The sequence below is a fragment of the Candoia aspera genome, chromosome 1, assembly GCF_035149785.1.
Source record: "Candoia aspera isolate rCanAsp1 chromosome 1, rCanAsp1.hap2, whole genome shotgun sequence".
In the NCBI taxonomy this organism is placed as follows: domain Eukaryota; kingdom Metazoa; phylum Chordata; class Lepidosauria; order Squamata; family Boidae; genus Candoia; species Candoia aspera.
Window position 1 is genome coordinate 175,940,812 of NC_086153.1, and position 14,791 is coordinate 175,955,602.

At 43.6% G+C, this 14,791-nt stretch overlaps 1 protein-coding gene across 1 annotated transcript in view; it reads right to left on the bottom strand.

Moving 5' to 3' along the window:
* Positions 1-2,274, bottom strand: part of LOC134507361 (cytochrome P450 20A1) — a 36,195-nt gene extending 33,921 nt beyond the window's left edge. Inside the window, exon 1 of the mRNA XM_063317975.1 lies at positions 2,155-2,274. Coding sequence (XP_063174045.1) covers positions 2,155-2,226 — 72 coding nt within the window. The 5' untranslated portion in view covers positions 2,227-2,274. The remainder of the gene's footprint in view (positions 1-2,154) is intronic.
* Between the last annotated feature and the right edge of the window lie 12,517 nt (positions 2,275-14,791).

The following is a 14,791-nucleotide window of genomic DNA, read 5'->3' on the forward strand; positions in this document are numbered from 1 at the left end:
TTAGATAGTAATCTACATGCCAACTAACATCTAGCACTTCTTTTCCTCCTTCCTCCTCATCCTATCTCCTTTTGTGCAGAATCTTCCAGACTCTAAAGTTTACATTTTTATTCATTTGTCTTGTTGGGTGGCCCTGGGCCAGTCCCTCTCTCTCAGCCCAACTCACCTCACAGGGTTGTTGTTGTTGTGGGGAAAATAGGAGGAGGAAGGAGTATGAGGTATGTTTGCCGCCTTGAGTTACTTATAAAAATAACAAAAGGCAGGATAGAAAATAAATTAAATAAATAAATAATTCATGTTGCAAGCTCTTTGCAGGTAGCTTTTTTAGAAGGCCAGGGTAGAAACTTAAAAAAAAAAATTGCATTAGAAAAACCTTGCTACTGTGCTAATTTCCAGGATTTGGAACAGCTCACTCTGTATTTGAAAGTACAGAGTACCCTCATGATACTGGGTTTTTGATAAATGCCCATCCCCAACGTTTCAGAGAAAAACATTTCCCATCCTTGCTGGGGACTGGACCTCCCACCTCTGGCATGCAAATTATCTGCTTCCATCCCTGAGCCAAAGTCCCTCCCACCACAGGGAGCCAAAGCCCCTCCCACCACAGGACACTTGCTTCCCTCCCTGGGGCAGATCACAGTCCCAGTCAGTTTAAGCCAGCCAGTCTTCTTTCCGCTGGCTGCTAACAGCTGAGCTGTCATTCCTCCAAGGTAGAAAAAGGGGCCTTCCCATCCCTTGTTGGGTGTGCCTTTGAGTGGGCAGTGTTCACAACCTGGGATTATCTGCAATAGGATCCTCACCTTCATCCTAAATTGAAATACCTACATTTGGATATTTTACTTGGAATACATCAAGTGAAAGAAGACTGGACAAAGAAAAAGAAAATAACTAAACACCTCTTCCTACTGTGTGTCTCCCACCTACACCCATTCTTCTCTTTGGATTGGTGTTCTGGCAAATTAAAAAGTAAAGACTCCCTGGAATTGAGTTTGACTCCTGGTGATTTCATGGAAACATTTTGGCAACAATATGGAAGTAGTTTATTGTTGCCTTCTTCCAGAATGCTACTTTTACTTCCCAGTCTTGTCCACAGCTTTCCTGATGGTCTCCCATCCAAATATTAACCTCATCATATTTATTTTAATCCCCCTTTATTATTTTGACAAATAACTCAAGGCGGCGAACATACCTAATACTCCCTCCTCCTATTTTCCCCACACCACCAACCCTGTGAGGTGGGTTGGGCTGAGAGAGAGGGACTGGCCCGAGGTCACCCAGCCGGCTTTCATGCCTAAGGCTGGACTAGAACTCTCAGGCTCCTGGTTTCTAGCCCGTTGCCTTAACCACTAGACCAAACTGGCTCTCTTCATATCCTGCCTATCTTTCTTCAAGGTTGGCCAAAGTTGGCTAGGTGCTGCCACTTGCTGTCCATATTTAACACAGACTGAACTCCTATTCTCTGATCTGCCTTGTGCCCCAATTGAGGTAGCTAGTAAAGTGACTGAATAAATAAATAAGCTGATCAAGGGCATATCTGCTTTATCTGATTAAGCTTTCATTTGTCTGTCTGCATCCATTGCAGTTTTCTCGGATTTGATAAGCAGAAGCGATCAAGATGAGTGCTGTCTGCCAAAACTTTGGGCATCCTCTTCCAGTGGCTTCAACAATACGTTAAATATCAGGGCGCGGGGTCGTGTGGGAGGACAGAATGACACACCCCATCAAGGGGAAGGTCTCACTCGAAGCAAGGTGGCTGGTTTCTGAAAAACCCAATATAGATTGGAACTCCTGGGGGAAAAATTCAGAAAATGGTTTCTGTCCCATCCTCAGTCGTCAGAGTAACATTGCAAGGAACAATGGAGGAGCTTTATTAAACCGCTGCCGCAAAACCACAGGAGGTAGGCGACTTCTTCGCCACAAGAAACTCAATGGAACTACTACTTCCAAACAGTCCCGGCCACGAACTGGATACTGCAAAACGACAGTCCTAGCTCACTCGTCCGGGAGTAAGCCCCAAGCTCTTATTTCCTAGAAAAGTTGCACAGGATTGCGCTGCAACAAGTGCGTGGCGGCGAAGGTCCTTCAAAGGGGACGCGCTTCCCTTTGGTTTGCAATCAACCCCCCACCCCTACGGTTGGCGCCCCGCTTATTTACCGGGCAGAGGTACAGCACGGCTCCCACCAGGATCAACAGGAAGGTGAAGGCGAAAATGACGAAGTCCAGCATGATGGTCGCCCCTGGCCGCCCGCCGGCCCGCCCACGCCCCCGAAGCAAAACCCGTCCACGTCCGCGCCGGTCCCAGCTCAACAGCTCCAACGCAGAGCGGAGGCGCAGAAAGAGGCGGAGATCCGAGGAGGGAGGCGAAAGCAATCGAGTCTTCAGCTGCGCGAGCTGAAGCGGAGCTCGCCCGGCAGTGGCCCGACTCCGCGGCTGGCTCCAATCCGGTTTCCGCTCTTCTCCTGGCCAGCCGCTCCCCCTCCGCCGACTTGTGCTGAGACACACCTTTCCAAAGGGAGGGTGCTGCTCCCCTCCTCCCTTCAGCTCGGCGTGGCTTTCCTACGGCTTCCCGGAAGCCCCGTCGCGCATTTCCAACAAGCGGCTTCTGCTCTGGCGATGGGACAACGCCGGCTATTGCTGATTTCCAACTCCACCCTCTACGGAGGGGGCTATCTAGACCACTGCCAGGAACAGATCAAGAACTTCCTTGGGGCGTAAGTATATGCGGGAGGGCGAGTGAGAAGCGCTAGCTGGGCGCAGCCTCTCGAGGTTGGACGGTCCAAGGGTCGCTTTGCCTCCCCAAACGGTTCCTCGGCCTCTCCTTTTTGCTTGCTGGTTATACATACTGCCTTCTTTTCCAAGGAAGTGAAGGAAGAATTTTGAAAATTGCTCTTCTATGCCACCCTGAACAGGAACCAAGTTACCTGTTCCAAGTAATTAAAAAGTACCTCCCTGAAAATGTCTTCTAGCTTTCTGGTTGCACCCCGCAGCCCTTTCGGCCCGGGTATGTGCAATCCTGAGCAGTTTTACTTGGAAGGAAGTCACCTGGAATCGAGAGGGGTCGTGTTCTCAAATAGGTGTCTGTAGGATCACAGACTCATTTTGGAGTACAGTACATGCTTTTGACATAGAAGGACTTCTTTTTGCACACATACATACATTCCTTGGACTGAAGGCTTGAATAACTCTGTGGACCTGATGAGAAGTCAAACACAGGATGCTTATCTCTGCACTTTTAACTTCCAGGCATTACCCTTTCTTCTTAACTTTTTTTTTTTACTCTTTATATGGTACTACTGCGGGGATCCACTTTAGGTGACTTTCAGTAGTTCCCAGCCCATTCAGTGAAGAACAGTGTTTTAATTAAATCACACACAACTCTATTATATCTCCATCTCTTCAGTTCAGAGCTCTGTATAAAATGAATGAGGACCATCTCACTCAGAGTTTAGGCTGGCAGAAGGAGTATCCTGTACTCTACTCAAGGAACTCAGCTCAAACTGAATCCACTATTCCACCCACCACACCGTGCTCTGCTACTCTTTGACGGAGAAGCTGTTCAACAGCGAAGGAGCCATTAATCACACTAATTCCTCAGCCTGCTGAACAGAAAGCAATAAAAAAACAAAGCTCTGTAATCAGAAAACCCATTTAATGTCAAATAATGCTTTTTATGTAGGATTGACTCAAAAATATAGGTAACAGAAGCAACTTGGTCCCATCAAAGGGTGTTTCTGGATAACTGATTATGGAAAAAGAACGTTTCAGCAATTCTGTTGGGCTGTTATGCGGAAGTAGGTAAATTGCTTGCTTTTCCAGAATTCATTACTTGAGATACTGTTTTCAGCCTGCCTGCATGGGCATTGCATTAGTGTACTAGCTGGCTGCTTTGCTGTGTTCTTGCCTAAAAATAGTAGGTAAATGTAGGAGGATTTGGGGGGGGTGTCTTTTCATATTGTTTTAAGGTAATATGAGATACTGCCCAATCCCAAACTTTTGCTTGTTTGTCACAAAATTGTTTCTCCCAGGCAGGTGAGGAAAATTCTGTTTGTTCCCTACGCTCTTCATGACCAAACTGCATACGCTAAGATGGCAAGGGAGAAGCTGGAAAGTTTAGGTAAGGCTGTCTTGCCCTTGATTCACATAGAAGATGGGTGGGTAACCTTTTTGCTCAAAGGCACTAAACTGGAATCTATCTTTTACATACACAGTACATATACATAAGATATGTGACTTCATCTTCCTCTCTGGCAAGCAAACATGGCTTTTATCAATACCCAGAGGTGCGCTTAGACTTTTTCTTCTCCATCTCAGCACCATGGGATGGGTAATTTTAAGCCTCCTCTTTCGCTGTATGTACTCAAGTGTTTTTGAAAATGAAGGACCAATCCTTGCTTTTCCCTCTCTACCACAGCAAAATGAGATCATGGTCCTCCCAGCCTGTCAAACTATGATTTGGAAGGAGTGTGGTATGCGTGGGAAAGACGTAGCTTGGGGTGATTCTTACCACACATCTAAATGCACCAGGAGAGCTGGAAGAATGATTTGTATGGGAAGGAAGCTGCCAGGGGTGGATTCCCCAGCCCATCTTCCTCTCTGTTGGCAAAGACAGAGGGAATTTGGATGGGGAGCTGACTTGGACAGCCTCTGCAGGCAGTATGGAGCTCACAGGATTTCAGGGACCACAACTGGTCTGGAGAAATTACACAGAACTTCTGAATGATTGTTGAACATGAATGAAGATACTCAAAGAGGTTATTCTAAATCAACACATTTTCTTTGCAAGGATAAGAACTGCTGTGGCATTTGGAAAAAAAATCTGTTTTGCTACTAAGTTACCACATAAGTATACAGTTTGTGCAGCCCTTAAGCCATGTAGTGTGGCTTGTGAAATGCCCAATAATTCTACTCCGTTTGTAAACCAAGGGCAGAAGTTAAAACAAGAGGGCTTAGGTTCTGGCAGGCCATGGCCAATGAACTAGATTCTTCTCAGTAGGTCAAGTAATAGCACCAGAGTGCAAACTTTATCTCAGTGTTTCTCAACCTCAGCAATTTTAAGATGTATGGACTTCAACTCCCTGGCTGGAGGAATTCTGGGAGTTGAAGTCCACACATCTTAAAGTTGCTGAGGTTGAGAAATACTGCTTTATCTGCTTCTCTGTGTTTTACTTCTGTGTTTTATGATACAGGCTGGGTGAAAAGCACTTGAGCTGCAGAGAAGCAATCAGCAGCTCCTGAAAACAATTATCCCCCCCACCCCAGAATTCAGCTCTTTGCTATTCAAAACTGGCTTCCTTCTCACAGTCACCAGAACTGTTGTTGACTAGGCCTTTTTTCCAAAACTCTGGGGCTGCTAAGTTTCACTGTAACTTAGCCAGAGCAGCCATCCTCCAGACTATCCAGGGTTTGATCCAATTCTTTGGTTGATGATGGAGGCTAAGGGGGCTAGCAAGGATGTTCTGGATGGCCATAGCAACAATATCCCACATTATTTAGTATGCTTTCTTCAGCTTCCTGTTTTCTGCACAGGTATGAAACTTTCTCCAAGGACTGCTATTTCCTAATGAGTCTTTTGGTCATGAATTCATTATATGTCCTAACAGTCAGGAATCATGCTGAGACGAGGAATAGGTCTCTAGTGTTTATTACTGCTACATAAGACAGAAAATCCTAACAAACTGAAGAAGCGTGGGAAAACCCAGACAGATAAACCCCAAAAGTTAAGGCAGGTCTGATCTGTGTCTCTTTGAATGGCTGCTTAATTCCTCAGTACTACGCATGTGTTTTCCCCCCTGGATAGAGGCCCCCTCCTGCTTGCCATCAGTATTCATGACATTATAGTACTTTAGTTCTCAGCCAGGACTGTGTCTCTGATCTAGGAACACCTTGCTTTCAAATTCTGTTATGGTGCACCATTGTAGCTTACTGATTTACATGAAGCCTCTTATCTTCTCCTTAGGCTATGGACTAGACAGTATCCATGAATCAAGCGATCCAAGAGAAGCTGTAAGAAAAGCTGAGGCAATATTCATTGGTAAATATTAGTCCCTTGAAAGTACTTGTACACACACTGCCTTCTTGATAAGGATAGGATAAGGTACAAAAAGGCAAAGGTAGTGGCTTAGTAAAGAGACCTCTGAACTCTACTTCTGATTTCTAAGTATTATGGTAGAAACATCGAGTCTTCTATTCAGAATACTTCAGCAGTCCTGGATACTGGTTTTCGGTCTATGTGTACCCGCAAGACAGCTGTGCCTTAACAACTAAAAATTATGTTCAGGCTATAGCCTTACTCACCTTTGGACAAGTGTGTTACACTGAGCCAGACTATGGTCTATTTAGCATAGTTGAGTCTACATCAGGGAAGAGGAACTTACTTTGTCTGTAGACCACCTGATTCTGGGCATATATCAATGCCCAGATCACATGCTAGAGGTGGGCAGAGTCAACACACAGATGATCCTTCTCTCTCACCGATAACATTTACCATCTGGACTCTCTATGCAGCAAAAACCTTTTGCTTCCATTCCAGAGGTGATCAGGAATAAGACCACAGATCCTGCAGTTAAGATTTTAAGTATCCCTGATACAGCCAGTAGAACCTCCTTGAACCCCAGTTGCCTGCATCAGTGGACTTGGAATGGTGGGGTAATAAGGGATAGAAACTCATAAAACATCTCCACTTTCCCGAGGATCAGGCTCTCACGTGGCCTCTGTGGGCAACACGAGAAGAAGACTCATTTAACTCAGAGTCCAGAGTCAGATTTCACACCCAAAAGTCTGTCATAGATTTGCTGTAATGTAGGATAGGATCATATAGTTCAGGTAGCAACTCAAATTCTAACTTCATAATAATAGAGAGTACAGATCATGCAACTTTGCCAGCAGTTGCTGCCCTAGATTTTAATGAAATTTGTATGTGTGTGTGTGTGTGTGTGTGTGTGTATATATATATATACACACACACACACACATACACACATACTGTATATGTATATTCTTTAGAATTTTGGCAAGGACACCTTGGGTATAGGTGTGATTTGTCCTGCTAGGATGTAACCCTATACATATTCATCTGAAAATATATGTCCCCTTAAACTCAGTGGGATTTACTTCTACGTAGCTACACGTAGGATGCACTGTATGTGGACCCAAATAATGAATAAACTTGATCAAACAGTTCTCTCTCTTCCTGTAGGTGGTGGCAATACTTTCCGTCTTTTGAAAGCTCTTTATGACAATGATTTGATACAGCCAATCAGGAAACGTGTTCTTGAGGTAGTGTAAACCAGCAGTTAAGCAATTTTGAAACAAACGTATGGTATTTGCTCATAAGTTGTAGCAGTATTAAAGAGAGAATGTGTTAAGCTCCCTAGGGAGTCCTTTTTGAGACTCTTGTTCTTTGTGTGTATTCTGTCTTTCTGATTTAAGCATTAGAGGTGATTATTCCATGCATTCCTCAACTTGCTAATGAGTATGTGGTGGAACACTTCTAAAACAAAGATAAAGTAGGAGAATGGAGTCCTGTTTTTTTCCCCAACAGTGCAGAATTTAACCTCAGCTGCATGCCATTCATCATAACAGCACGCATCAGATTGGGGAGCACAGCACAATCAGCATTAGGACATCCAACAGACGTTTAAGGGCAGACCAACTGTACCATTTCTTCCCTAAAATCATGAGAAGGTTCCCACCATGAAGAATCATAGAAATCTAGAAAGATTTTAGCACCCTGGTGAAATTTTAACAATTTGGAGAGAGCCATCTTTTGAGTCAGCTCTGCTGGATCATAATACAAAGGTCTACAGCTGTTTATTGGGAATGTTCTCCCTGCAGTTTCTACTGAAAAATGTGGAGAGCAAAGGGAGGCTTTAATTGCATTTTGGTTTATTAAACAGTAAATATGCAGTTGTCTTTGCTGTAATCTGAAGAAGAAATCTGGTGCTTTCTACTGGCTCCCCTGGAGTCTCTGTCCTTTCTCAGTACTTCCACTGTCCCTCAGATGGTCCTGTGGCAACTGCTTGACATCCAAATATGCCTACAAGGTCTGGGCTACAAAGATCCAGGTGACCACTAGATGGCTGCAAAGAGATACAGAAGACCCTAACTCAGTGTTTCTCAACCTTGGTGGCTTTCAGATGGGTGGACTCCAATTCCCAGAATTCCTCAGCCAGCCAGGTTGGCTGGGGAATTCTGGGAGTTGGAGTCCACCCATCTGAAAGCTGCTAAGGTTGAGAAACACTGCTCTCTCTGCTGAGGTATAGTGGTCACCTGGATTGTTGCAGCCCATGTGTGCCATACTTAGGCCAAACAGGGTTAGGCAATGATGCAAGGAATTAAAGCTGGCCTATCACACTGGCTTCCCATCAGTATAGTAGCATGTACTATAACTCTATTTTACCTTTCAAAAAAGAGTGTATTCTGGGGGAGAGGAGTGTTATATATACAGTAATAGGCTTTGCACAGGATGCTGCACAGAACGTATTTATTTCTGCCTGCTTTTGTGTCTCAGCATGCATTCTGTCTCTCAAGCCCTAAAGGGGTGGATTCAGCAGAACGAGACTTCAGCAGCTGGAGCTGAAACTATGCTTGCCACTATGGGAGCAGTCTTTCTGTGGTCTAGGATTGTACAGCTTTTGTGGACTTGAAGGCCAGGTCAGACTTTGTGTGGAAACTTGTGGGTCACTCTCCAAAAGTGTCCTGGGCCTTTCCTGGAAAGGACAGGCTGGAGTTTTAAGGGGTAAAATAGAAAAAAGAAAAAAAATCAAAATTACAGCTCGATTAATTTCCTGCATATTTTGGATGACTGTCAAACAGTGTCCTCTCTTGAGTCACAAGAACTTACATTCCTTGACTCTGTTTAGCATCGTATTCTGAAGCAGGCAGGGAAAGACTTAATTTGTATGTTGCTCTAAGCAGTGGCTGCGTTTGCATTCTGTTCTTCAACATATTCAGTCACCTGAGAAATGATAGAAGTGGTTTCTCAGTGCAGATGAAGCTGGAAGCCACCAGCTTGTCCACAATGGCTTCTCTTGCAAGGGAGGAAGTCTGCTTAAATTTGTAAAAGTGAAAAAGGCCTGCCTGCCTTCCCTCTCTTCCCCCTCCCCCTCCCCCTCCGTTTGTTGCTGCAAGTCAGTAGGTCCTAAGCCACCAGTACTATAATGAGCCACATCCTGGACCATTTTTGGTATTTAAATATCCTGGTTGGATCACATTTCAAAGACAAAAAGAAGAAGATGTCCAGGAATACCCAGACACAGGATAATCCTTGTGAAGTTTCACCCTTCCATCCACATCTTCTGGAGTCAGATTTCCTACCCCAAAGTCTGTCGTTGATTTGCTGTAACATATGATAGGATCTGTCTGCAGGCAATGGAGTTCAGGTAGCAACCCGAATCCTAACTTCAGAATAAAATGGAGTACAGAGCATGCAACGTTGCCACCCTAGACTTTAATGAAATTTCAATATATACTTTTATTCTTTAGAATTTTGACAAGGACACCTTGGGTGTCGATGTGATTTGAGTTCAATAAAGCTTCACGTCTTACATCCCACTTTGCATGTATAGGATGGTCAGCTTAACTATAATTGTCACATTTCAGATTTGCATGTCTTCATTTGCATTACAAAGATCTTTAGTACCGAGTTGACAGTCTCCTTGTGATTTTAAGTTTAAAACGTGGTGAAGAGAGAAATTTGCAGGCGGAGTGCACTTACTAACTATGAATAGCTTTTCAGGCTAAGAAAGGTCTGGATTTTAAGTAAGATGTTCATCTCGGTATCTTAAAATGGAAAAATCTATGTTCTGTACCTACATGACTGTGTAGCTCCCTTCCCTATTATCCTATGCTCTGTAAAATCTGTTCTGTGCCTACCCTCCCTATTATCTACTCAATATTTCAACATTTGTATTTTTAGTAGGATGCTGGGTTAATGTGTTTTAGTCCCACACATCTGGAGAACATCATTTTGGGAAAGGCTTCTGTACTAATAATCATTCACCTCACGTGCTCTATTTAAAAAAGAGGTAGAACTGTGTGGTCCTATTCAAGTCATCTTCAGATTTTTGAATTGAAGATTTTTATAAGCACTAAAGGTTGCCTCATTATTGTATTCCATGTTTTTTACAGGATGGGATCCCATACATTGGATCCAGTGCAGGAACCAACATAGCAACTATCAGCATCAACACAACTAATGACATGCCCATTGTGTATCCACCTTCTTTGACAGCTCTCAGATTGGTCCCTTTCAACATCAATCCACATTACTTGGACCCAGATGTCAGTAGCACTCATATGGGGGTAAATAGCCAATCTCTTGACAGCAGTTCTAGCACTTCAGCATGGTATTATAGCAAACAAAACAAAACAAAAAAACCACTTATTGGCAATGCTTAGAAGTGCATGATGGAACTCTATTATCCCCAAGTTTTTTGGATAGGCGTGAGGGCATTAATATTAATGGTTGAAGCCATGTTCTTTGGATGAGATGGGAGGCATTAATGACTGAATCCAGAGATTACATCAAACAGCAGAATGTTGGTTTGTGGTCACGAGGAAACTGGAACTGAGAAACACAGTGGAAAGTGCATTTGCTATTATTTATATGTAAATACAGTTTGGTGTCTGAATTGACAAACCAATTACCACCACCATGGTGGCTGAATAGACACAACACACTAAGTTGTAACATAGTTTGTCTAATTTTGGCTTAGTCCAGAATGCAGCCAGTTGTAGGAAACCAGAGGACATCTCCAGGGACGTTTACCATGGACATGGGAGCAAGTATATGAGGGTATTTTGTAGCATATTTCAAGTTGAAGGAGAAGCTGAGTGCTTAAAAAAGGCTAGAAAAACAAAAGTTTTAAACTATGGCTTTCCTGCCTTTTTTAAATACAGTACACAAACCACAGGGTAGGTTTTAACGCAAAACAATCTAAAAACCACTAACTGTAGCTTAAGATGGAATCTGTAGGTGGCATCTAGTCATACTATTAGTACAAGGAGATAAAACTGATTAGGGATTTTGAGAGCCACACTGGAGGCCATGCAGCAGGTTTGTAAACAGGATGACTTTTTTTTACACCACCCTTTTGTTAACATATTTGCTTTAGAGTTTTGTGATCTCTTCCTAACACCCGATAATGCTGTGCTATTATTCTAGGAAACTCGTGAAAAAAGGATTATGCAGTTTCATGAAGAACCAGACACACCTCCAGTGTTAGTGAGTACTTCTTGGTTTTCCCTCCCATCTTGATTCATTTGACCATTCTTAAGAATATGCCTTAAAGCCAGATTACTTGGACCCAGATGTCACTTACAGAATGTTAAAATTGCTGATCCCTAAATTCTGGGTTTGGTTAAAGATTGACTAGAGCGTGGGCAACTGGAGAAAATATGAAGTGGACCATGAACAGATTGCAGCAAGTCTCTTTGGCCGCAACTCTGAGTCCAGGTACACAAGCCTTCCTTGATCTGCTATCCTGCAGAGATGTGGAATTTTACCTCTCAGAATTTAAATCCTACCAAATAGAACTTGTCCACAACCCCTTCAAAACATGGCCAAGTCCTTGTCTAAAACATAAATAAATGGACATTTAAGAATACAGAACCCTGCTATGCCTTATGCTAACCCTTGAGATGTGTGGCTTCATACAACACACTAAATAAGTCTTAGCCTGAAATGGGAACCTCATCTTCCATGGGCTACCCATTCCATTAAAGCCATAATTTATTTTTTTAGGTTTGGATTAGTACGTTTTATGAATCTAGCCATTCTGGCTTGCAAATAAGGGCTTATGGCTCAATATGTTGTGTCTGCGGAAGCACGCTGCAGCTTAGTGGAATGTGTGAATCAATTCAAGGATGGCCAGTGGCTTTCCACAGTTTTCAGCCAAGGCATTCCCCAGCTCTACTGAGAGTATGGCAGTGATTCAGACTGAGACCACTACATTCCCACCCACTACTACAGTAGCATCAGCGTGCTACTGATCTTTAGCGTACCTTCCTGAGAAGAATTAAACACTTCATATAGTCAATCTGGTGTACTGAAAATACAAGTGGACTGATTCTGGCAGAGATTCTATCTGTGTCATGGTGTTCCTGGTATACAACACAAGTTAGTACTTGTTCACACCACACTTGTGCAGCCACTGCTGGTCTCAGACTTGATTGACCCTATCAGTACTTTTCAAGGAGGAGAGTTTGCCCATTGCTCCCCTGTGTTTAACCACACGTTTTGGTCCTCACCCATGAAGGGCTTACGTGAAGGATCGCTGCTGCTCGTGGAAGGAGACAGAGCTACCCTGCAAGGGAAAACCGGGGCACGGCTGTTTGTGAGGTAAAAGGGAGACCTATTCTGTGCCTTCGCTTCAAATCCAGAGACTAAGCATGAGCTACAAAAGGCAGTCCAACACAATCTGAAGACTGGCCCTAATTACCAGCGGTGTTAGTGAAACTCATATAAATTCTCTGGCATTTGTCTTTCCAAAGGGCAGCCCTCTCAGGGCTTTGCCTTCTCAGACATACTAAGCTGCACCACTTTCATTGTCGTCTCTGCCCAAGGGTGTCCCACTTACCTTGCTAGTCCCCGTCACTGGTAGATGACAATAAGAGGATTGTCCCTCCATCCTTTTCACCGAACCATTTAGATCAGTACTACTTTCATTATCCTTTCTCTCCACTCTTCCTGCCTGTGTTCCATGTGCACAGAAACCGCTCAAGCGAAGCCATCTCATAGGACATCAATATCTATTGAGACGTTTTTCTTAATGACCAGCAATTTCCACACACCACTGAATTCTAACATGTGATGGAGATTGTTGTTAGAGGACTGCCTTGTGATAGGAATATATTTGTACAGGTGATAAGAGTCTGTGTGTTTGCTAGACATTCTCCAGTGGTATATAACAAATGAATTGTCAGAAACGTCTAAGAAACCAGTACTGACTTCCAACACTTCATTCTTAAACTTGTCAGTAATTATTCATATGTTGTCGTTCTGTGCAGAGGGTGTGCCCCAACAGAACATGAGCTTGGAACAGATTTCAGTTTCCTGTTAACTGAGAGCCTCAAGACTGTGTAATTATTTTTCTAAGCGTCCTCTCCTGCGCAGAATCCTGCTTCCCAAAAAGTCTTGTATCAGAAGGGCAAACCGCTGGTGACGGGCTCTCAGACTGATAGCATCTTTCCACAGCTTCTTTTTCAACAGAAAAATTGAGTTCTGGAAAATACTAATAAAGAGTTCTTGTAAATAAACAGCTGCAATATATTTTCCTTTTATCAAGCAGATGCTTCTGGATGGACAGGCTGCCCCTACTGAGGCTCAAGTCCTAGTGTTTCTCAAGCATAACTTGAGGCATCATCAAATAGTATAGTAGATTGGCTAAATAGATTGGAGTGGACTACTTGGGACCTCCTTCCCACCTACATCTGTGGATTTGAGGAGGTTGTTTGCCTAAAGCTATGTAATAACAAAAGCAACATTTCAGCCATCTTTTGTCTCACAGCTCAGTTTCTCAGCTACTGTACTATAGTAACTTAAGATATCTTAAAGAGCTTAAATTAACCTCTGAATTGCAGCAGTCTGTAATAGCAGTCCTGATAGGTGAAAGAAAACTTCTGTATTGTTGGCAGGGAGTAGATTGTCTCTTAGTTTAACAGACTGCAGGATAAGATCTTGGGATCACTGTTTAGAAGGATCCCTTTGCTAAGAACCGATAGAGAAATTTCAGGTCCAAGATAGATGTTAATGGTTATCAGAAACACAACAAAACTGCCAGTGCAGTAGAACTGTATTTGGATTACAGAAATGTGCAAACACCTCATGTTCCAAGCTGGAGCTCTGTAGACAGGAGTAGAGATAGGCCAAGTTGGAGATAGATTATCCTGGAGAAGGTCTGTCTATCTGGTCGCTAAGAGTCAACGCTGCCTTAACAGCACATAAATAGGAATGGAGGAAGGGAAATTTACGTTTGAGTATGTAAGGGGGCGTGGTGGCTCAGTGGTTAAGATGCCAGGCTTGTCGACCGGAAGGTTGCAAGTTTGGCGGTTCGAGACCCGAGCGCCGCATGACGGAGTGAGCTCCCGCACTCGCCCCAGCTCTTGCCAACCTAGCGATTTGAAAGCATGCAAATGCGAGTAGATAAATAGGGACCACTTCGGTGGGAAGGTAAGTGTTCCGTGACTCTCACGCTGGCCACATGACCGCGGAAGTGTCTTCGGCAACGCTGGCTCTTCGTCCATGAAACGGAGATGAGCACCACCCCCTAGTGTTGGACACGACTAAACAGGAACCTTTACCTTTACCTATGTGAGTAAGTAGAACAATAAAGGCTACATAGATAAAGGCTCTGGAAGAGTCCAAGAAAATGTATGTTGTGTGACTAGTAAAGACCCATTAGTTACACCCTATGACTTCCTCCCTACCAAAGGTGTGTATTTAAGAACTGGGGTAAAAGTTGGGGTGTCCAAATTGGAGGCCTTGGGAATATTGTATAAGGCTAATTTATCCTGTTTGTAGTCTCTCTAGATAAATCTGGATTTATTCCTCCACCAAGGTGGCTCTAATCCTCTCTCACCCTTTGGTCACAGTTTGGAAAGGCTATTCTCATGCCTAACATTTCAGTAGTACTAAGGGATTGAGGAGTTTAATACAAATCCAAATTTGGGAAGAGGATGTCCTTCTTACAGTGGGAGCTGTGCTCAGAGTTGCAACATTCTCTTCAGACAGCTGATTGTAGGAGTCAATACTGTCCTCTTCCCGTAGTAGGAATAATAATAATATTAATGT